At 46.5% G+C, this 23,573-nt stretch overlaps 2 protein-coding genes and 1 long non-coding RNA gene across 8 annotated transcripts in view; 1 reads left to right on the top strand and 2 right to left on the bottom strand.

Moving 5' to 3' along the window:
• Positions 1-5,189: 5,189 nt before the first annotated feature.
• ING1 (inhibitor of growth family member 1) lies at positions 5,190-12,752 on the bottom strand. 2 transcript variants are annotated; one of them, XM_061472757.1, is made up of 2 exons: positions 11,311-12,752; positions 5,190-6,826 (listed from the first exon to the last, which is right to left on the bottom strand). In XM_061472757.1, exons 1-2 carry the CDS (start codon positions 11,450-11,452, stop codon positions 6,123-6,125), a joined length of 846 nt encoding a protein of 281 aa, XP_061328741.1. In that variant the 5' UTR covers positions 11,453-12,752; the 3' UTR covers positions 5,190-6,122. The 2 variants fall into 2 exon arrangements, with proteins under 2 accessions (XP_061328741.1, XP_061328742.1); XM_061472758.1 differs by lacking the exon at positions 11,311-12,752 and adding an exon at positions 6,918-7,726.
• A 4,484-nt stretch (positions 12,753-17,236) lies between these two features.
• LOC133279250 (uncharacterized) lies at positions 17,237-20,449 on the bottom strand. Its single transcript, XR_009746824.1, has 2 exons — positions 20,145-20,449; positions 17,237-19,615 (listed from the first exon to the last, which is right to left on the bottom strand). It is a non-coding gene; the product is annotated as an uncharacterized LOC133279250 (long non-coding RNA).
• An 11-nt stretch (positions 20,450-20,460) lies between these two features.
• CARS2 (cysteinyl-tRNA synthetase 2, mitochondrial) overlaps positions 20,461-23,573 on the top strand; it is a 34,215-nt gene continuing 31,102 nt past the window's right edge. For 3 of the 5 annotated variants that reach the window (XM_061472759.1, XM_061472761.1, XM_061472762.1), the window contains exons 1-2: positions 20,461-20,694; positions 20,776-20,826. In XM_061472759.1, coding sequence (XP_061328743.1) covers positions 20,465-20,694; positions 20,776-20,826 — 281 coding nt within the window. In that variant the 5' untranslated portion in view covers positions 20,461-20,464. The remainder of the gene's footprint in view (positions 20,695-20,775; positions 20,827-23,573) is intronic. The other 2 variants (XM_061472763.1, XM_061472760.1) reach the window with 2 other exon arrangements.

A 23,573-nucleotide genomic window follows, 5' to 3' on the forward strand; every position in this document is an offset into this window, starting at 1 on the left:
TTATGGCCAGGGAGGATTATTTTTGATATCGAAGTCCAGCTGTTTACCTTATTATTGTAGCCTTACTGCCACTCTTCACAAGTCTCTCTGTCCCTTTGTAAAGCTTTCTTTGTGTTGATTCTAAGGGCTCAGCATAATAGAACTCTCATGACATCTTCTATATTCCCAGAAAAAAAAAAAGTACATACAACTGTGAATAACAAAGACTGATAGTAGTATCAGTAATTTTAAAGTAAAAAATACTACTTTTGTCTTCTTGAAGCTGTCTCCAATCCAAGCAGAATAGGCTCAGCTGATAGAAAAAATGAGACGAAACATAACATAAACCAAATCCTGATAAAGCATGGAAATGCAAAAGCAGGGCCATCCAAACAATTATATTTCTCTTCTGTGGTGACATTGTGCCAAAATGATATGATCACAATCAAGGCTTTTAAGTAACTGTGACCATAGATTAGACTTGATTAAGGTTTAGGACATGTTACATGTCCTCCAGGGACACCTACAAACTGAAGCATTCAAACTCAGGGGATTTTTTCTGAAAGAATTGGCCTTAATCTTTTAGTTGTTGAATAAAATCACTGTGTGGAACATGCATCTAACAATTCATCTTTTACTGATACAGCTCCCAGTAAATTGTCTCTTCCCAAAGTTATAAGCCTGAAGAAGCTATTATGAGAACAGAGCATTTTATTTTAGATGAAACCATACAAATCTCAAGGAGAGAGGAGGCTGGCAGAGAGAAAAGTCCCCTGATATATATCTTTTAATTAACATAGCAAAACAGTCCTTTCTGTATGCAGGTAAATCATTTATGCACAATTCACTTGGGTTTCTCATCCTTATCACTAAAACCCTCTTTCTTCCCCCAAGGTTGATTTATTTTGTAGAAAAAATATTGAACTAGAAAAGTTGTATTATATGATGAGGGAGCTTAGGATGTAGAGCAGTGAGGAGACAAGAGTCATTTAAATTGCATTAATTCTTACACAAAGCAAGAGCATAAAGTTGACCATTTGTCTTACCCAGGTTTTACAATATTCACTTAAAAGATTAAAGTTTAAGTATATATACACTGTATATACTCTATAGACACAGCGCACAGTTGAATATAAACCTGAATTACTATACTGCAGGGAATTCTGCCATTTCAGACAGCTTTCTCTCCCTGCTTCACTAGTTCCCTAAAACATGGATGGAGGTTAGATTTTCTCCCCAGCAACTAAAAGGAATTTTGACTTCTACAAAGCACCCATCATCTGACACTCTTCATTACTGCAGCATAAACGAGAATGTTTTGGGTTGGAAGGGACCTTAAAGACCATTTAGTTTCACACACCCTGTCACTAGTAGGGACATCTTCCACTAGACCAGTTTGCTCAAAGTCCCATTCAATCTGGCCTTGAACACTTCCAGGGATGGGGCAGCCACAGCTTCTCTGGGCAACCTGTGCCAGTGCCTCACCACCCTCATAGTGAAGATTTTTTCCCAATAACTAATCTAAATCTACCCTCTTCCATCTTAAGACCATTCTTCCTTGTCCCATCACTATTTGCTCTTGTAAAAAGCCCCTCTCTAGATTTCTTGTAGGCCTCCTTTCTGTACTGGAAGCTGCTCTAAGGCCTCCCCTGAGCCTTCTCTTCTCCAGGCTGAACTAGCATCTGAGAGTCCATGACCTTATGTTAGATGGATAGTATGCAAACTCTTTATAAATAGTTAGCTGATTTTCCAAGGTATTTTGGAGAGGACAGCAAAGCCAGCAGTCCTTCTCAAGGATGTTAAGCCACAATGTTTACTTACACTTCTCCAGTAAGCGCTTTTTTTGACTACCAACAACAATAAACGCTTACTGGGAAAAATAATCTTGGCATCCTGAACTCAGGAAAAAACCTTAATACTGTGCCTCAGCACTTCCTATGCATGCTGTGCTCTGGTGCTTTTCCTTACTGTGTCATTCCTCCTTCTTGCTACATTTGGGACTTCAGTAATACCTGGGAAAGAAAGAAGCTGCATGAGGCATTATTAGCTAAATTATTTTTTTGACATTACATTGAATGTTTGCACCACTTTTGATACTCAGAAGTGAAAAATTATTAGCTTTTCTGAGCTATGGCTAGCACAGGTTGGGGTTTTTATGTAGGCAGAGCAAATGGGCTGTGAGGATGGTAATAAGCCTCACTAAAGCAACAGAATGTGCTCCAAGGATATTCACATTTGTTTTGAAGCATTTCTATTACAGAGAACCTTTTTTGTATTTTATTCTGCGAAATAGTTTACAGGATTTTGTCTCCCCCTTTCACTGATATTACAATTAAAAAGATTAACTAAAAATACCCTACCAAAAAATGAGAGTGGTGGAGCAGTCTGATTCAATTGTATTTATTCTGCATACTCCTTGAAATTAGGACACAGTTAATCAGCAACTCTGCTTAATTAGTAAAAAACCTATTTAAACCTAATGATACAAATGGCCAGGGTTGATGCTGCTTAATGGAGACTGTAGTTCTGCTTAATTGGGATGTTTTCAGGTAATACAGTGGCTCTCCCCCTCTCTCCCTCTCCCTCTCTCTCTCCCACTGGGAACATTTCACAATTGGAGCTGACATAGCACCCAAATGGCTCCCTCGCTGCACCTTTCACCTCCTCACTTCAGCACCAGCTCTTCACTGCCAGCTGCCCTGCTGCAGAACAGATGTGCCACCAGAGGATGGGGACCACTCAGGTGTAAGGTCTGCTGCCGGCCGCCTTGAGCGTTGAAACAGTGCTTTCCAGTAGTCAGAAGGGCTGTCATCAGCTGAATGGTTCAGCAACACAGCATGGACCTATCTGTGACACCTACCACAGACCAGCAGTGATTACAGCCACCTGAATGTTTTCAGTGAGAAGTTTGAGGAGTTTGCAATTCCTGCTGCTGTGACTTCCTTAACACCTCCTGATTTTGTATTAGTGCTACCATACCTTGATCACTAGCCCCTAGAAGAGTCTCCCTCTCCCTCAAGCCTTATGTTGGCAGCCTCACTGGGAAAAGGTCACTGAAGTATTCAGGTATTTTCTCAAACCTGCAGATGATCTCCCCAAATCACAGCACTGTCACCCTGACAGGCAGTGCAAGGAATCGTATCACAGAATCATAGACTGATTTGGGTTAGACATGACCTTAAAGCTCATCTAGTTCCACCCACCCTGCCATGGGCAGGGACACCTTCCACTAGACCAGGTTGCTCAAAGCCCTGTCCAAAGGAAGCTTACGAACTAGCTGATCTGTCATGCAGAAATAACAAAAGCTGGCTCAAAGGATGACAGATTCTCATGGCCATTAAATTCACTGCAAATAACTAAGAAAGGATTCGTGAAGATAGTGTTTTAGACAAGATAGCGAAGACAGAACAAAGTTTGCCCAGTACACAGCACTTGGCAGCATGTCAATATGACATGAGACGGCTTCACTTCCATCAGCAAAGAGCTTAGTGCCACAGCAGAGTCTCTCTAATTTAATTGTGCCCATCAACTGAAACTAGACCTGCCAAATAGTACCACACCGGTCCAGCCAACCCTCAGGGTCAAGCAGCAGAACAACTTTGCAGCCTGTAACAGGGCAAGTTGGGAAGACAACACAAGACCTGGAAAACGCAAAAAGGGATGTAGCTCCAAGCTGCTTTGCAGTTCATCAGCTGTCTTTTGCAAAGGACTGAAATGGGGAGACCACAGCCAGCATTCAGTAACTGGAAATACATTCATTTCAGGGAATATAAATATTGCTCTACTGATCCATCTTTAGCTGAACTTTCTTACCATACTCCTTCGCACCTTCAGTGTTTTCTTCTGGCTTTTCACATTCAAAACGCCCAGTGCAGGCATTTAATGAAAAAAAGGCTTTGTTTGAAATTGTGCCTGCACTAGTTCCTATACAAAGTTTCACTAGTACAACCCTGGTAAGTATCGATGTTCTCAGTGCAAGCACAGGAGGACAACAGTGTGGCTGAGGCAGAAATGAAACATCAGGACTAGCCACAACAGCAGCAAGTGGAGGGAGCAGGAATGGCCAGTAAGCGGGTAGGGAGAATGGAATACCAGAAAGCTTTAGAGAAGGGTAAGAGAGTAGAGAGATTACGCACCAACCCTAGCCCACCTCAGGAGCAGATGGGATTTGGAGTGGTCGTTTGTGCAGGGCAAGGATGGTGTAATAGTGACTGGAAACACAGTGCACATATGCTTAGTGTACCTATTCAGAAGGGAAACAGGAATTGTCACTGTGAATATGTCTGACTGGCAGCGAGTATCTGTGCAAGGCGATGCAGTGCATCCTGGGGCTCTTCAGTACATCTTTAGAAAACACTGAGCCCCTTCAGCTGCCTCATGTAAAACTGTATCCAAAACCTTGTCTCCCCAAAAAGACCTGCTGGAACCCATCAGGAAAAGGCAGCATGACTTCAGTGGTACCGAAGCAAAACAACGCAATTATAAACTCCAAGAGTGAGAGAACGTTGTGTTCCAAAAACACCCCAACCCCAGCCTCCCACGCTCTTACAAGATTCTTGTCTGACCCACTGGATTTCACCACCTTTGCGTTCATGACCTTGTTACTGTTGGTCCCATCCCCTTTTCACTTGCAGTGAAGGGCCACAGGGCAATGACGAGACAAAATCAGCTCAGCCCCATCAGCCCCGCCAGCCATGCAGGTGAAGGCAACAGTCTGACGCTAAGCCACAGAGGGTCTGGGTACCTAACGCAAAGCATAGCACATCAGCCATAGCTAGTGCATTTTTGCGTGAGGCCACCATGAAGAACAGGAACGCCTACCCTGGAATAGCTGCAATACTACTTTGAAAATGCTGTAATACAAAAGATCTTCCTGCTGGTAACAAACATGGAATAATTTATACGCATAATGTAAAAAGCATGAAAACAACTGAGCACAACCACCATTTTAGAGAAATGCCTGGGTCTGGGAGTGACTGCAAGCACAAGAAGAGTGGACTTGGATGGAAAATTAAATGCTGTTTTGGCTCTCCTACAACCTTGCTGGCCACATGGTCTATTAAGATTCCTTATCACAACTGCAATTTGGTTACCACTACAACAGTTTCAGGCTTCGAAGCAGCTGCTAGCTGGAGCTGCTCAGGTTAAAGACAAATTTCTTTTTTAAGCTATATGAATGATCATTAAACAGGATTGCTAAAGAAGCAAACTGTCAAAGTTGTTTCATTTATTTCTTAATATCACAGCTGTACAATTTTCATACATAAGCAGGAAATGCACATTGGTTACACAACGGCATTTGGCTGCATTTCCAAGTATAACACAGTAAGTGCAACTCCACTTTAAAATGTACATTTATACAACTTAAACAAATTAAGGATTGCTACACTACTATCTGTGACAGTATAAAGCTTCATTTATGTGAAGTCTCATTACTAAACCACTTCCTGGTTAAATATAAAACATATTCAATCATTTTAAAATGGCCCTTGTGGTATTTGGCCAGCATATAAAATATTTGTTGTGTAAAATTTAACCATTAACTTGTATTTTTTTTTAAAAATAATCCTCTAAGCCTATTTAAACTCTTGCTATTGAACTGTTATACTGACACTTTGTAGCAGGAACCAAATTTTACCCTCCTTCTATTTGCTCTTGCACTGCTTATCACTGAAAGAAGTTATATTTTTAATGTATTGCAGCTTTATTCAGATACAACCAGATTGCTAAATTGTTTAACAATTTTGGCCAAAAGGTAAATAATATTTTTCATCAAAGAAAACAAAATTACATTGCAGAGATCTTTGTCATCAAAATTTTAATGGGTAGAGTGCTACCAGCACTGAAAGAAAAGAGAAACAAAAAGAGTATTCATTTATCTTTTAAGACCCATCCACATATTCAGTTTAAACTCTTATAACTTTACTTTTGGAATACATTGGTCCACAGACCACATTCTTGTTACAGTTTACCAAATGAAAACCAAAATTGCTTATTGCCGTCCCTGTAACAGGAATGGTTCAGTTTTAAACCTCCTTTAAAAATATACATTTTACAATCCTTTCACCTCAACAAAGGTGACACTAACAATAAATACACTGGTTTGGTGGTTCTGTTTTTATTCACTTCGAAAAGTCTACAAACTACCTGTTGTAGGCCCTTTCTTTTTTAGACTTCTCCAATGCCTTGTCCATAGTTTTCTCGTTTTCTCCTCTACATTTGGGGCAGTACCATTTGCCCTTTGGTTTGTGATTGAGTCCCACACAAGAAAAGTGAAACCACTCGATGGGGCACTCATCATTATCACATCCTATCATTTCTCCATAGGAGACTTGGTTGCACAAGCAATATGTTGGCTCATTAGGGTCAATAGGAAGGTCAGGGGGAGAAGCTTCTCTCTCTGCTTTTGCCTTAGATCGTTTCTTCTTCTTGGACGTCTTTGCTTTCTTCTCCTTAGGAGTTCCTGAAGTGATGTCATCATGATCATGATTATTTGAGGCATTTTCTCTGTTCTCGTTGTTCCTTTGCCTCCTCGACCTCTTGTTGTTGGGCTTTTCAGCCTGTGCGATTGTCTCATTCTTTGACTTATCTTGGCTGGCTTTCCCACTGTTTCCAGTGGTGTCATTAGTCTCTTGACAGGTCTCAAACAGTTCCACGTGGCTGTCCACTTGCCTTGTTCTGTTCTCAACGAGCTCCACCATCTGACTGACGATTTGGATCTTCTCATCCCCCAGTTCCTGACTCCGAATCAAGGCTCTCTGGATACAGTGCAACATTCTCCTCTTCTGCATGGCATCTGTCTCTCGTTTAAATTTTTCATAGTAATCATCCAGGTCCTTCAGAATCTCTGCAAGGAAGAAATAAAAACTGTAAACATTTTCAACAGAGATAATGGCAAAACAAAGCTTTCCCGTATTTTTCCTTCCATGCAGCAACACCTTTTTGTAACGCACAAAGATTCCCTGAAGCTGATATCTGACAAATGGCTGATGACTCCAGTGGGTTACGTGTGTCTGGTCGGTCCTGCAGGAATAGGACGCAAATGCTGATTTAGGGAAAAAAAATAGTGACTAAATACCATTTTATACACACCAACAATTCTTCCCTTCAAACTTCACAGTAATCAAAATTAACTAATTAGAATATGCACACATACCCCCCCCCCAGAAAGTTCCAACATTAGCTGTAACATTAGAGGGGAGATTAATTGATTGGGGTTTTTTTTCCTGGACATTTTCTGTAGAATAACATTAATATTTTTAGTGAATGACTGAGAGTAGGAGAGAAAGAAAGTGAGCACAAACCAGTGTAGAATCAGATGCTGTGTTACTTAACAATCACTATCACACTTGACAGCTGATACAAGAAAAACCTTTAAATACATGGGGCTGAAGGCTAAGCTATGGCAAGTTGCATCTAAACTGCTGAGTTGCTGAAAAAGTGAGGCCACTTAAATCCCCAGGACTACAGAATTAGGATCAGAATATCCAAGATGTCTATGTAATCTCCTCCTTACACTTTCTGTAAAATACCTGTTGCTTCCTTTTACAATACAGATATACAATCTTCATTACATATTTACTGCAGAGAAGGAAATAAAAAGTTAGAAGATACCATTAAAGATGATATGCAACAACTGGAGCAGCTAGAGCTTCCAGCTTAAAATGCTAACATTGAAAATATGTTAGATCTTGACCTGCACCTCAAGGATTGTTCCAATGTTGTTTATATGAAAGAACAGTATTTAAAGTGTTTCAAGATTAAAGAACGGTTCTAGAAACCTATTTTTAAGCAGATGTTTTTGAGCTTCACTACAACACAACTCAGCGTCTCCATATTAAGTCCTCAAAATCACGTAGGATGTTTTTGCTGCATCTCCTTTCTTCGATTTTTTTCCGTTTCTCACAGGTTAGAACATTCTGCCCTAGAGAAGCAAAATACATCAATATATAAAATCTAACCTCAATTCACTTTGCAGAAGCCAAGATCTCTTACACATGCAAATGGCATTACCACAACTTTTTTAAACATTTTTTTCTAAGAGAATGTGATACACATGCAACTAACAGTCTTCCTGTGATTTAGGTTTTGTCTTGCCCAAGCACTTTTCTGAACACAGGTGGTCCTAATTTCTAGTGAAGACATGGAAAGTTTATGCCAAGTCTTCCTTTAGCTTTTAGAGCTGCAGCCTACGCTTCTCACATCAGTAAACACAACCTGTCAGCTGGTACTGCAAAATTACCTATCTGACCAATTTTAGCATTCCAATACATTATTAAATACCTTAATCAAATGCTTTTTTCCCCCTAACTACAAGAAAACCCCGAAGAAAACAAAAAGCCACCAAAAAAAAAAAACCAAACTCCAAGTGTACAGATTAAGCATTGAGAAAGACTAAAAATCTAGAGTTAATTATTTTCAAGGGCTGAAATGCAAGAAGTTTTGTGTTCTAAGCTTTGGCATGTGACTGATGTCACCAGTTTAACCCATCTGAATATGGGAGGTAGGTATCTTTCATAAAGAATACTCTCTCAATAACACAAAATAACTAATGACTTCAGTTAGCGGTTATGAAAACTTCAGCTCTAGTACTGCATATACACATTAACACCACAGCACCTCCTATTACGCAGGAGAAACAGTTAACTGCAACGATTTTGACTGCTGCAAAGCCTTGCGAGCACGTTCCTCGGCGCTGACACGTTCAGTATGTAAGATGCGGCGCGGGATGTGCTTGCTCACAAAAGCGGGCAAACAGAAAGGGATGCCTAGCATCACTGTCAGAAACACGCTACTCAAGCTATAAAGAAAAGGATCGACAGCTGTTTACTACAGCTTGGAGGGGGAGGATTCAACCACCGCCCCTCACACAGGCAGGCTCGCCTTAAGTCGCCCGCCCAGGGGAGACCGCCTTTATAGGAAACCCAAAAAGCCTCTTTCTCCCGGCGTGCTGCCAAACAAGGGCCAGCGAGCGGAGTTTAGCGCGATCTGCGTGTTACGCAATTGTTCCCTAGCTGTGCACGCACGCCCCCAACACCGCAAACGCCATTAAACCGACAAAAACAGACAGTGTCGCACGCTGCGAAAGTTTTATTCCCGAATAGCTCCCTCACCGGGGCTGGGACCCCACCACAACGGCCGCAAGTGTACTGAGCGGCCAGAATTGGGCAGCCCAGGGGCCCCCGGAGGCGCTATGCACCCCCGTGAGCAGGAGAGCCGGAAGCCATGAAGTGACGCCCGCCTCCCGGCCGGCTGGAAACTACCCTCAGCGCCCTCCCCCACCGGCCATAAGGCGTGCGGGACACGGAGGCAGCGGCCACCCCCCGAGCTGGGGCGGGCCCGGTCCCCTCCCCGCCCCCCTGCAACCCGCGTGCTCGGCCGCCCAGGGAAGGGAGGGCGCCAGGCGCCACCTTTACGGCGCGGCAGGCCTTAACGGTCCTAATGCAGAGCAGCCGCCGCGCGCCCGAGCGAGACGCTGCCGCATCCCACAGGGCCAGGGTAGCCGCCGCCTTCTCCTAGCAACCATCACAGCGGCCCCGCCCCGGAAGTGACGGTGTAGCTATTGTTCTCCGGCAGGAAACCGGCCGCGCGTCTCCCCGGTTGGCGGCACAGCAGGGAGCTAGGGGAAGCGGGGGAGGAGACGGCGGGCCGCGACCAATCAGAGCCGCCGCCGGGGAGAGACCGCCCCTGCTAGCCCGGTGTTCCCAATCGGAGGCAGAAAGAACGAGAAGAACCCCAAACAGCCAATCAGAGCCGGCAGAGCGAGCTTGCGCCCGCCCCCCCAGCCCCGCAGCGCCACTCGCAAGCAAGGGGAGGCGGGAGGAGCGGCGCCGCCGCTCGCCGGGCACACGTCAGTCACGTTCCGAACGCCCAAGGTTGGCCTGCCCGCTGCAGCCGCCCCAGCCAATCAGAATGCACGGGGCGGGGCAGGCCGAGCTATTCAAATCAACCCCACAGAAAAGTTGCCTCTCCGAACGTCACGCGGAGGCGGGGCGCAAAGGCGGAACAGCCCGTCGGAGGACCAATGGGCGTGAGGGGAAGGGTCGCGGCCGGCCGGTGGGAGGCTCCTCGCCAATCAGCTCGGCCGGGGGCGGGGCGTGCCGCGCTATGCTAAAGAGGGGCGTTGATAAAAGCCGCAGCGACGCCGCTTCCCTAGCAAAGCGCGGAGGTGCCCGCTGCTGGTGGTGCGATGTTCCCGGGCCGAGCGAGAACTGCGCTGCCCGCCCTGCCCTCTCTTCATCCCTGCCCCGCCAGCTCTAGCCCCCGGGGAAGTTACCGACGGCCCCCTCCCCCGGGAGCTGCCGGGCTACCCGTCGAGCGGCTAGTGGAAAGGACAAGACTCGCAGCCGCCCGCCCGCCCTTAAGGCCACATGCAGGGTGGCGCGCAGGCCGGGGGAGAAGGGGTCCTCCCCGCCTGGCACCCCGGCTGTCACCGCTGCCGGGGGCATCGAGTAGAGCCCTTCCCCTCCCCTTCCAAAGCGGACACCGGCAAGCGAGAGACAAAGCTGCCCCGAGCTTCGCACAAACCGGCTTCCCCTTCCCTCCCTCCGCCCGTGGGGCATGGGGACGGCGTGCCCCGAGTGCCGGTAGCGCGGGAGGGGAGAGAGAAAGGAAGGGAAGGCGCAGTTCAGCCTCCACCACATCCATACACTCGCCGCGTCCCCCCACATGCACACCCCACACAGCACACGGCAGTCCCGTGTTCCCCCCGCCCCACGGAGCGGGGCTGTTTCGCGGGGTGAAACGAAAGGCATCGAGGAGGGAGCGAAGAAAGCGCACCCTGCCCCCCACTCTCGCCTAACCCCCCTCTCCTCTCTCCTTCCCTCCCTCTTTCCTTCCCTCCCTCCCTCACTAGCTGCCTCTCTCCCCTACTACAGCCATAATGAATACTGTACATTCCTAAATGTTGTGCTGTAATCTCTCCCTCTCTGTCCACCCAGCAGTTTCTTCCGTACCCCGAAACCCTACCACCTCAGCCCCGGGGACGGCCCCCCTTTGTGCACCGCACACCCCACTTCCCTGCCCCCGCCTTCTTGGCCGGCAATTTACACAGAAAAGCAGAGTCCTTGCTTAATAAGAGAATCTGGAGACCTTTTGTTCCGCCCCATGACAAGAGCTAACGCTGCAGATCAGCCCCTCTCCCTCCTCGGATCTCTCCTCCCGGCTTTCTCCCTCCTTTCACCTCCCAAAAATAAAACTACCATCCCTGTGGGGTGCAGAGGGGCAAGCGGAGCCGAGGCTCAGCTCTGAAGAAAAGAAAGGGAAAGACACCCTCCCCCCCCCTCCCAGAGCCCCACACCACACACACGGACACAGAGAGAAAGCACTTACCTTGATATTTGGCGTCAATTTCCCTCATCAAGGAGACATTTCTCTGCAGATCGAAGGGCATAGACTCGATGGAGTCCAGATAATCCTCCACATAGTTCACTAGGTGAAGCTGGTCTCCGTTTGCAGGACTCAACATTTTCATCCGGCAAAGGGGAGGAAAAAAAAAAAATATCTTTCCCACACCTCTGTCCGTGCCCGTGTGAGAGCAAGTGCTGCTCCCTCCACAGCCGGTAACCCCGCTGAACGGCTCACTCCCTGCCCACCTCTCTCTGTAGCTCCCCCCAAAAAACGAGGAAGCTACATCTGACTCCTCTTGTGAGAAACAGAGGGAGAGAGAGACACACACACACCCTCCGCTAGTCCCCTACAGCCAGCAGCAGCTGATTGAATGGCTGTCGTTGTGGGTAATTCACGAAGGAGGTGGTAGGAACAATCAGAGGGATTTGTGTGTGTGTGTGTGTGAAGGGGGGGGGGGGGGGGGGGAGGAGGAGGAGAAAGGAGAGGGGCTTAAACCAGCTCCTCCGAAACAGTCTGGAAACAAAATGTGCTCTGCAAAGTGTCTGTCAGGAGCGGCGGCAGCCCCTCTGCATGCGCCAGCGCCGCTCTGCTCCGCTTCTCCTCCGTTCTCCCCTTTCCCCGCTCTCCTCCTCACCGCCGCCGCCGCCGCCGCTGCTCCCCGGCGATATTAACGCAGCACTCCTCGCTCCTATACGCCGCACTTGATCCAACGTGGAAAACCCAAATACCAGTTTCAAACACTTGGGAAACATTCAGCCCCGCCACGCACGGCGCATGCGCACCCCTCCCAGCGCTGTATACACACACACACTGAGGCACACTCACCGCACACACGGACACACACACACACAGATACACCCCATCCCCCTCCCGGAACCGCGGCGGGGCCAGCACTCCTCTGCATATTCATCGTCCCTCCTCCCCTTACTCACGTTTGGGGAGGGAAAGCGGCGGGGATGCGGTCGCAGCGAGGGGAGCGGACAGCTCGGTGGGGAGGGAGGAAGCCCCCGCGGCCAGCAGCCCGGCCAGGGAGGGGAGAAGGAGGCAGGGAGGGAGGCGGAGGCTCCGGTGAAGTTGTGCGGACGCTCTGAGAGAAGAGAGCGGCCGGCGGGTAGGCTGAGGGGAAGCGCGGGGCCAGGCTGGCGGGGCAAGTTGGATGCTTTTGCGGTTGGGCACAGACTTTGGAGGAGTCTCTCGCCTTTCCACACACAGGAGTCATTCCCAGGGCTTCCCCGGGAGGGACAGGGCGAGGGGACAGCACTGGTAAGTGTGCAACGCCACGGTACTGTCTGCGCCGCCGGACGCTGAGCTGAAACGCGGCCTCCCTCCTCAGCAGGCAACCGCATCAATCATCCACAACGGCGGGCGACACCCGCTCCAGCCAATTACCTCTTCCTTCGTGTCCCGCCCCTCGGCTCGCTCTGCCAATCCCCGCCAGAAGGGAGGGAAAGCGGGCGAGCGCCGCGGTGACAACGCTGCCCGGGATACCGGCAGCAGCACAAGGGGCGCGGGGAGAGGAGTACCCGCGCGTGCGCGCTCCAGGCAGCGCGAGGAGAAAATGGCGCCGTCTCTTAGCGCGCCGTATTCGCCTACGTTTCCCAGCGGGCTCTTCGCTGTGACGGGCGTGTCGGCGGCGCCCCTTCACGCTGGTCTGCGGCGGCGGCGGCGGCCTCGGCGAGGGAAGGGTTAGCGACGCTTGTGGGAGTGATTGGCGCTGAGCTCGCTTAGCCTGGATGATAGCTGGCTCAGGCCGCCCCGCTCTCCCTGTCCAGCGATCGGGCTCTGGTCTCGCCCGCACAGCGCTTTCTGCCGACGGAGGTGGGGCGGGTGCTGAGCGGCCGCGATTTCATCTCGTCCGTTGTTAGGGAGGGAAGTGCGTTCGCGTTTACCTCACGTTTCCTCTCGGGAAATTCTCAGATCCCGCAGAACATATACCCGGTTCCGCCAGGATCGGTGGTATCGGGTAGCGAGGAGCGGGAAGAGGCGGGCCTGGAAAATCTACCCGGGCAAAGTGAAGCAAAGCAACGCGCACTTTCTTGGTGTTTTTTCTTGTTGTTGTTGGGTTTTTTGTTTTGTTTTTTGTTTTGTTTTTTTTAAACGTCACTGGCAATCCCCTAATTTAGGGAAGACTGACTCATCATTTCTAAACGCTCAGACCTGCTGGTACAGTCGTTGATGTTATGCTGCTGCTTGTAGGGAGCAGAGAGAGCAACGGCCTAACTAGACCTCAGCATCTTAACCCCGTTTAAGTATTTCTGCTGGTGTCATCAACTTGGTGTCTGAATGCTTGGAGTGGGGTTTTGGGGAGCACAGGCTGATTTATTTGCTGTTTCCCCCTGTGGGATTCAGGCACTGAAATACATCTGAGGAGTGGAGACTATACTGTAGACTAAGCCTATTTTGAACTGGCTGTGCCCCACTGCTTTGGGCAGATTTCAGAGGGCAGTTGCTCGTTTTCTGAAGATAACCTGTAAGTTCTCTTTTTCTTCCTCTCATTTTCTGTGAGTTGCTGCACTTGCACACCTCGAAAACCTGAGATCTTATGTTGGTAAATCATGATGAGTACTACATCATCTAGGCAGTGCTCCAAGCCAGTGTTTCTGGATCTGTGTGCTCTGGTGTATGGTGGCATTGAGAGGGAGTTGTGTAATAGCAAGGCTAGCCCGGGAACACCTCTTCTAAATTGTTGACACCACCTTGGTAGTTAGAGCCTGTTTCACCCTTGCCTTGAAGAAGCTGAGCCACTGTCAGCAATTAAAGGTAGTTAACAGTCCCCCGGCTAGTGTAAGAACCCAAACCAATAATTATGACTCAGTAGAGGCAAAACATCTGAAAAGAATTCAAATAAGCCTCAAAAAGAGTAATTTTTTACAAAGAAGTTAACCACCATTCCAGACACATGGTAGTAATTACACATACAAATAAGAAATCAGTTTGTAAAAGTACCCGCTAATCTACTAAACAAGAACTTCTGTCCCTCATCCTTATAGACAAAAGAAGAAAATAGGAAGGCACAACTCTGAAGTGTGGCTGTTCAGAAAGTATTGATAGGCTTGGATGCACTGAGGATAGAGACCTTGATATCATCTGCCTCTTAGAAGTGCTGTCTACTGCATCTTCCTCTATTAGCCTCTCATATGTTGCCTGCAGAGTGACAGAATTAAAACATCATTGGGCTTTGCACAAGTCCTAGGGAAGGGATAGGACTGAGCTCACCTGAGAATGCATTTAGTGTACACTTTTAAGGTCCCCTTTCACAGTTCAAGTGTTTTGTCCAGTGCCGTAATCAAGTACACCAGTACCCAGAAATACCTGTTCTCTGCACATCCCTCTAGGCTCAGCAGCATGTCAGCTGTACTTTTAGTGTGTGGAAATTGGGTATATGTGTACATCTCCAGGTTGGAAAGTTTTGGAGAATGTGGAGCTGATGCCCCATTGCCCATCTCTGCTTCTCCTCCTCTGTTTGTTTTTTATTTTGGCCTCTTGCCTCCAAACTCCAAAATGTGAGAGATGGGAGATTTTGAATGGTGTTTCAGTTCTCTTTTCAGATTAGGGGCCTATTTCTTACTGTGGTGGAGCATTCACAGGTAGAAATGTAAGGAATGATTGTTATGCATTGAAGAAGGAAGACATCTGTGGGCTTAGTTTTCTTCCCATTTTCTGTACTTCATGGGCAGATAGAGTATCTAACTTCCCTCTTCCTGCTCACAAATCCCTTTGCTGCAATTACAAGAATCCCAAATCTCTGGGGTTTTCAAAAGAAGCTTGAAGCTGTTACCTTACTAAAGATCTAAACTCACAGTAATGGGAATCAAGGGAACATATAACCAGATCAACAACTCTCACAGCTACTGTGTAACGTACATACTGTGCACGTGTGTGTGTATATATATATATATATATATATATGATGTTATATAATATACTTCATATATAAATGTTCTAGTAAATATGGTTGTTATGGCTCATCAGCATAAGTATCAGGATTCTTAATATGAGGAACATAAAATCCCAAACCTCCAAACCTGTTCTACAAATGCAGACACTGCTGATACAAGGAATTCTGGCTGCCTTCTTTCTCTGCTTTAGTTGAATATTGCTACATGAAATACTACATAATCTACTACAGCTGTGTCTCTGTTTATTAAGAAAGTCTGTGTGTTCTGATCATTAGTGATTATACTCAATAGGTACAGATGAATCAGATCAGTTATTCCTTCTAATGAATTGCTGTTTCCACACTATTTAATAGCTTAATCCTTCTCTTCTACTTTGCATTTGTTTTGGGGGGTTTTGTTTGTTTTTTTGTTTGTTTATTCTTTATGAAGCTGAATTAATACTTACCTGGGTGATGATAATGGAATTTTACAAATCTGTTCTTTTTGCTTATGGTTGAAGGTTTTGAAACAAAACATGCAGGATGAGCAGAGCTGAGATTTGCAAGTGTGAACACAAGCAGCCAAGCCATAGCTTATGCTTTCATGTGATATGCATTGTCAGTGCAGTGGGCAGTGTATACCATTTACCAGTATTTGGGCCAGGAATACATGTTCATATCAGCAAATGATGTGAGATTAATGGGTTATAAAATCTGTAAAACAATTTATCTGAGTTGGTCATTTTCCTGCTTCCCAGTAAAGGCTCAAGAACTTCCCAAACACTTAACCTGACATAGGCCTGACATTCCAAACTTTGTCTTTTTTTTTTTCCTTTAAGTGAAGTCCTACTTAAGAAAACAGGTATTTCACTGGGTACAGCTCCTCATCTCTTCCTTTGCCTGCTCTGAGACTGTTTCACCCACTGCCTTTTTTCACATGCGTTTCCTGGCTGCTGCCATCTATTCCTTGTATATGCTGCACCTAGTGAGCTTAAAGAGCACTGGCATTAAAGGTGAGCAGGAAGATTCTGTCTGGAACTAGTAAACATCCATTGCAGTACAAGGCCAATGCAGAAGTACCTCTGAGCTGTCCCACTATGGAGCCAACCCAGATCAAGGGGAGCTTATTCCATGGGCTCCATATTCCTGTAGCAAGTTCAAGAGAGATACATCTCAACAGCTGGAACCACTGACAGACACCCAGTCTGACCCTTGACTGAATTCCTACCAGCCCTCAGGTTTCTTTATGCAGACTGTGGCCTGGGACCCACTTGCTTCTGATGAAAACCAGGCAGCATCTGTCAGAGCAGTTGACAGGTAGGTTGTCTAAACAATAGCAGGTAATGTGAATACCTTTAGGTTCAGCCTACCAAGCTTTTGTAAGAGGAGGAATGTTTATTTTGTTCTTTATGTCCACCAATGAAATTTCTTTTACAGTTTTATTTCATTTCCCCAGAATCACTCTTTTAGAATAGGTATCTCAAGATGATTTCTCTTTTATAAAACATACTCTTTATGTCATGAATAATTGGGGGAAAGGCCACTCAACACTTATTTATGAGTCAAACATTTGTAATAACCTTGAGAATTTTTATTCTCTTATAAAAAAACCTGAGATTCTTAAACCGATAAACACCTAGGTTCTGTAAAAATAAAATTACTATAAAAGGTGAGTTGACATGTGTCTTATTACAAACTACTACAGAGTTACAAGAGAAATTCAGTCCACTGCAGTGGATTTAGCTCATCTTTGCTTTTGGTTTGTAGTTTTTCTTTACAACCTTCTCCCTTTGTCTCAAGTTTCCTTGCCAGGTTCCTGAACTAGAATCTGACAAGAAAGGTCACAGATACTGGAAACATATTTTTGATAACACACAAACACAGCCATTCTCTGTCAACAGTTCTAAGAGAGTGTGGTTTAATGTTTTAAAAGAAAAATGCTGTACCTGTAGCAGTAGGGGGGACAACTGTGAAACCTTACAGAGCATGTGTCTCGTAATAATAAACAGAAAGGAAAAAAGAAATTTTAGATTATATTTACTTATGATATAAAACATGCTCTGGGATACACCCACTCATCTTACTTCTGGGGACAAGGCTTGTAGGTAGTCTTGGGACTGGAAACTGGGAAGTACAGGAGGAGCCAGGTGAGCCAGAACCCCCCAGAGATACTCTCTCTGCCTACCACAGAGGTGTTGCAGAGCAGTCAGGGAAGAGCACACAGAGCTGTGCTTTCACTAGGTTTTCCCTGTAGATGAAGGCTGGAGAGGAAATGTAGTTGTCTTGCACATGCAGATACAGGGATGGAAAACACATAAACCTGTTCTAAAGGCATGCAGGAGTCACCCCTTTATGTTAGAGCTTCAGATGTAAAAAAGACAAGTTTTAGCCTAAGTGGCTCCTAAGAAAAACATGGGAATATGACCTGACAATATTAAATACATGGGTGTCTCCTTGAAACAGCAGTTTACCTGAAGCTCAGTCATATTCCCAGATGGGTGTCTAACGGATGTACCACCCTGCAGACAGCATCTCCTGCTAGCTATATGGCACAAAACACACAAGTCACAGGAGTGCAGCAGGTTCAGGTCTGGCATTGGTTGGATGTACCCTGGTTTCAACTGCTAACAACTTCTATAGGCATCTGCTTCAGGTAGAAGCAAAGATGAATCTCCTGATGGAGGCAGAAGATCCTTTGCTGCTATTCTGCCTCTCTGGTGGAGTAGTATCGTCTCATTTCACATGTTCCAGGCCAGGAATAAGGGTATAGGGGAGGGGGAGGTAGTTGTAGGTGGTAGAAGCAGAGCTGTACTTACAGCCATAGACTGATTGTTTCCAAGAATGTTCTCCAAATATGTAATTTATGGTTCCAATCCATCAGGATTAGTATTGCTTTTCATCTGGAATTGTATTATTTTGGTACTTCAATGCTTGTGGTATATTTTCCGCTGTTCCACAGAATTTGTTCTATTGCATTAAAACAAATCTCAAGCATGAACAATGTTAACTATTTATTTTGGACATTTAGTAATTGTAGCTTTTCCTAGCCTCAGAAAATAATGTTTTATAGCAGGACATAGAGGTTTCTAGACTAAGTGCTAAGAGCCAGTCTGGATAACATAGACACTAAAGCCTTCTGAAACCACGAGGGAAATAAAAAGCTCCTGCATTCTTTTGATCTGTTGGCAGTTTCATCCATGCCAGCTAAACCTGGAATTAAGGCTAAAAGCCATCCATGGATACTTCGTTTTGATTTGGGCTCTGTCAAAGTGCTTGGCACCATGCAGAACAAAGAAGACAACGGAGTTAATGACAACTCCTAACAGGATGCATGTTGAACGACAAAGACATCAAACCCAGCTCACTATGGAAACTGAAATAATTGGCTTGTGAAGCTTCCTGAGAAACACATGAAGCAAACATTTACAAAGGTTATTGAATATCTTCAGTTTCATCCTAGCTAGTCTCAAATTAGCAAGCCCGTAAGATAAGTTCAGTCAGAAAGTTAAGATCATTAAATGAAAAATACTGTAGAAAGTGCGTATTAAGAAGGAAACATTTATCACTGGTAGGGCTTTATACCTGATACTTACTAAAATATACTAAGATGCAGATGGACACCTATTATTAGGTACAAGCAATCCTTTTAGATGTTCATATTACACATAAGAAAAAGCTATCAAACCTGTCCCTGGCAGATAGAAGAGGAAGCAATACAAGGACTTCTCTGAGGCATGTCACCACAGGCAGACCTGTTCCCTGCAGCATCCACTCACAACAAGCTGCCACCACCCAGCATTACCTTCCTCCCAAGTGATCAGCAAGATGCTTTTGCAGGCAAGTAAACAGTGGTCTGGGAGGCTGGGAAAGGCTCTGCTCTGAGCAGCCTCCTTCGAGGCTCATGTGGAGGCAGACAGTAAGTGCTGGAACTGATGGTCACTGTCTACTTTCATACAAGATCAAGGGTGGCTGCTGCTGGAGCTACCAGGCCGCAACTTCAACATGTGCCAGGAAGATGCTTCCTAAAAATGGTGGTAGACTGTAGTACTTGGTGCCAAAGGCAGGAGCTGATGTAAAGTCACAGAGGTCAGGGAAACTAATGGTAGAGCAATCTACCAATAGAGGGTAAAAAGACAGGGGGACACCAACCCCAAAGCATTCAGCTGAGGATGTCATCTGGTTGTAAGATGGGAGAATATCCAGGAAAATATTATATATGCCTGTGGAGTTCTCCCTTGTTTCCTTGGTACCCACTCATGGTTACTTTTGGAAACAAGACGCTAGTTAAAAAGGCCTTCTGACACCTTTATGTCTGTTCCATTACACTGTTACTCACTAGTCAAGTAGCTCATAATTTCCAAAGCGGATCAAGGCAGTGCAGCCAGTCAAGTTCCGTTTCCTTGCTATGCTCTGAAAGAAAGAAAGAAAAAAGTTCCACAATAAGAAGACAGAAGCCTCATCAGAAAGCACACACTCTGCTTATCCTGCCACTGGAAAGGAAGCTGACCTAGACCATCAGCTAGTTGAAGCCCAAGGAACCTCAGTGAGTATCTAGCACCAGTTCATGTCATTTTTGTAATGATGTGACCAGGGTAGGTAGGACTTTACACGGGTACATGGGAGTAAGAAAGGTGCAAAACTATTAAGTCCAGCTTGGGAATGTCTCACCACGTTTTTCTTGCAGGAGCTGACGGGCTGCCTGCTGTTCTCTGATCTGAAAGGCAGTGTGAAATAGATTCACTCCCCGTCTGACCGAACTGACTTGACACAGCAGGTATCGTTTTGCTAAACTATCACCTCTTCCCTACAAACACCCCCACTAAAACCTCGTTAAGAAGAACTCGGGTTCTAGCGCGGTTACGCTGAGGCACGGAACTGGGCACGCACTGCTCCGGCCGAACTGAAGCCGGGCACAGCCAGCCCCAGGCCCCGCACTCACCCCGGGGCCGCTCCAGTAACACCCTCTGCCCGGGCCGGGCCAGCAGCGGGGGCAGAAGTGACCCTGCGGCCCGGCGAGAGCCGGCTGAGCCACCCGTTGGGACCGTGCCGCGCCTCTGCCCGCTTGCCCCTCCTCTTCCTGCCGCGCCGGCTGTAGCTACCCCGCTCGCCTGTTGTTTCCCGGCACGAGCGGTGCAGGGTGTCGAGGTGACAGGCGCGGCGGGTTGTGCCCGGTCCCCTCAGCGCCCTCCCCGCTGAGAGGCGGAGCCGCCGGTTCCCCGCCCGCGGCCGGGGGCTGTGGCTATGGCTATGGCTATGGCCATGGCCATGGCCATGCCCATGCTGAGTGGAGCAGCAGCGGCTGTGGCCCGGCGCTGCGGCCTCGGGCCCGGCCCCGGCGGGGGAAAGGTGGCAGCGCGACTGTGTTGCAGCGCAGCGCGGCGGCGGGAGTGGGTGCCGCCGGTGGGGCGGGACAGCGGGATCGTGGCTTACAACAGCCGCAGCCGGACCAAGGAACCGCTCGTACTGGCCAAGGACCGAGTGGCGACCTGGTAGCGCCTTGCGGCAGGCGGGCGGGGGTTACTTGGGTGCCGGGCAGAGATGACGGTGCGGTTTGCTTCCCCTCTGCGCAGGTACAGCTGCGGGCCGACCGTGTACGACCATGCACACCTCGGGCACGCCTGGTGAGTCGACTCCTGAGTCACGGCGGAAAGTGGGGTCCCGTCCTGTGCGGGCACACTGGGGGAGGGAGCCCAGTAGCTGGAGTGCCGGTACCGCCAGGCCTGACTCGGTACTGAGCAGCCTGTGTCCGGGTGCCAGGATCAGACCCCGCTGGGAGCTGCCGGCCCTTTGCCTCTTGGTCTGCATAAAGGGCAAACAAAATACTGTTTGTTTTCTTGTTTGTGTGTTTGGGTTTCCCCCTCTCGACCTCAGGAAGTACGGAAAGCGCTGTTGGTGCAGGTCATCCCAGGCAGAGATGCAGTAGTAGGGTGGAAGGTATTAAGAACATGCATTTTTTGCTAGGCAGGGTGAGTTGTTGCAAATTTTATAAGCTCTTGTGCAGAGGAGCTGGGGTCCTGGAGCCTCTTCTCTGTGAAATTACAGTTTTGCCTCAGATTTAGTTCAGACAAGGTGTTGGCACCAAGGAAAAACTGTTCAGGGTTGACAATTCTTTCAGGTGTTTACAGATAAACACATCTGTTCAGTCATAGAAGCACAGAATACCAAGTTGGAAGGGACCTCAGGGATCATCTGGTCCAAGATGCTTTCTAGGAAAAGCATTACCTAGACTAGATGTCCCAGCACCCCATCCAGCTGAATCTTACAAGTGTCCATCCTTGGATGACTTTCCTGGATGTTCCTTGGAACACTTCCCTGGAAAGTGTTCTTAAAGCTCAGAAAGGCCTTTTTGCATAGTAATAGTTCAGTGGCTTACTGTGTTTAAAAAAAAAACAAACCGAACAGCACAGTATTTTTTTTCATAGGATAATTACAATACTAAACTAGCTTCATTATAAGTAACTTCAAAAAAGTACTTTAAATACACCAGGGCAGGTTGTTTTACACTGATGCACCTGATGAGAAGACATGCAGCAGGCTGCCTGCTGCTTCCTATGAAGTCAAGGGGAGTTGCAGCTGCTCCTAAGCTTCTGTCCCCTAATTCTTAGAAGAGCAAGATGCATTTGGCTTCTCAGAGGAGCAGGGGTTTCTCAGATAACTGTCATCTGTGTGAAGATCAGGTGCTGTGTATTTGAGTAATTCCATTTTAACGCAGGGGATCCCACAGCTTCTGGTCCTGACTTGGCTTCATTCAGAAACTTGTGTTGAATTTTGCTGAATGTTGAGCCATTGCAGTACTGCACAACTGCTGCCCCTTTCTGTAAAAGGGGAGTTTCAAAATACTAAACATAAGAAAATACAGTTGGCAACCTCACCTTAAATGCTGCTGTACTGTTGTGTGTTTATGTGGTGATATCTTTTTCCTCCTTGCTTTTGTCCAGTCTTAGCAGAGAACTAATCTGATATTTTACCAGTGATATAAGAATCAGAAAATGATATCTTGAATTATTCCATTTGTACTTAGTACCTTTAGGGGAACTTTTTTTTTTTTGAAGTTTTTTTTAAAAAAAAAACTTTAAAAAAAACTTTTTTTTTTTAAAAAAGTCATAGCAATTTGCATTTAAATCTACAGTTGCTGTAATACAGTGTAATATAGCCTATGTTACAATTTACCTTGAAATATTTCCATTAAAAAATAATCACTTGAGAGCAACTGTATAAAAAGATGCTAATAAATTGCTTCATCACTTAATTGAGGTTCTGTAGTATGGTAGGGCCCAACCTGATGTTGTGTAACAAGAGAGGGAATTGTAGAAGTCTTCCTGTCCGAAGTGGTATGGTGGATCTACAGCACAATGTTTGTAGAACTGGAGAACTTCACCTTTTCGTCTTGCAGCTCTCTGGCTTTTAAATGTCTGGTTTTGTCAGTAGTTCTTGTTCTCCTACCTTCTGGCTCTTTTGATTAAAGGCTTGCTTTGCCTGTTCTTCTCATCCATCTCCTCTTACCCTCTTTCTAAGCTGTGAATTTCAAATTTTCCTAATGTGAGGTTTGCCCTACATCTGTGTCATCTGGGTTTGACCGTTTCACTTACTGGTTTAAGACAGAATATTTACGGCTGAATCTTGCCTCTGGAGGGGTGTATCATGCAGATAAATAACAGTGGTATACTCTTTCTCCTACCTCATCCTCACCTTCATGTATTGTTTCCTGTAGTGCTGCTGCGCATCAAGATACCTGCACTGCAGACCTTTCTCCTCATCAGTTAAGCTCTCCAGTGTGTGAGGAGTTGGCTCTTCCTTACCAGTGTCTGTGGTCTTGCACACATCAGTGGTGACATCCTGCTGCTTGGCTCATTTGATAAAGATGGTGGAGCACTCTTGATTTTATATGTGTTTTTAGCAATAATTGTGTATTTTTTCCCCAGTAGCTATGTCCAGCTGTAGAACTCTGGTAAGCATAGCTGAAACGCATCCTGCTGATGCAAGCCTACAGGCCAGGAGATGCACTGGGAAAGAGCATGAAGTCAAATAGAGTTAATGGTTGTTGCTGTTGTGCTGCTCTTGTAAAATATCATTTTGTTGTACTCTTGCAACATGTTATCATTAGAATCCCTTTTTACCCCTCCTGCTTGCATTTGACTTGCTGCAAACACAGCATAATGGAAATGAGCTTGAGATCCTTGAGAAGAATTTGAAAATAATGGTGTTGTTACTTCCCCCCTTCCTCCTTCCCCTCCACAAGGATTTCTTATTTCTCTAACTAATCCAACTTTCTCTAGGATGCTGTACTTCTAGCTTTCAAAACAGGTGCCTCAGTGCAACATCCTGCTCTTGCAAGAGGGTTGGACTAGATGATCTTTTGAAGTCCCTT

The sequence above is a fragment of the Pezoporus flaviventris genome, unplaced genomic scaffold (genome assembly GCF_033815535.1).
Source record: "Pezoporus flaviventris isolate CSIRO_AGI_PZ_B2104156 unplaced genomic scaffold, CSIRO_AGI_Pfla_v1 ptg000072l, whole genome shotgun sequence".
In the NCBI taxonomy this organism is placed as follows: domain Eukaryota; kingdom Metazoa; phylum Chordata; class Aves; order Psittaciformes; family Psittacidae; genus Pezoporus; species Pezoporus flaviventris.

Coding starts and splice junctions, on each gene's coding strand:
- ING1 (XM_061472757.1), bottom strand. CDS start 11,452: ATGAAAATGTTGAGTCCTGCAAACGGAGACCAGCTTCACCTAGTGAAC. Junction 6,827..11,310: donor AATTGACGCCAAATATCAAG/GTAAGTGCTTTC, acceptor TCTTCCTTGCAG/AGATTCTGAAGGACCTGGAT.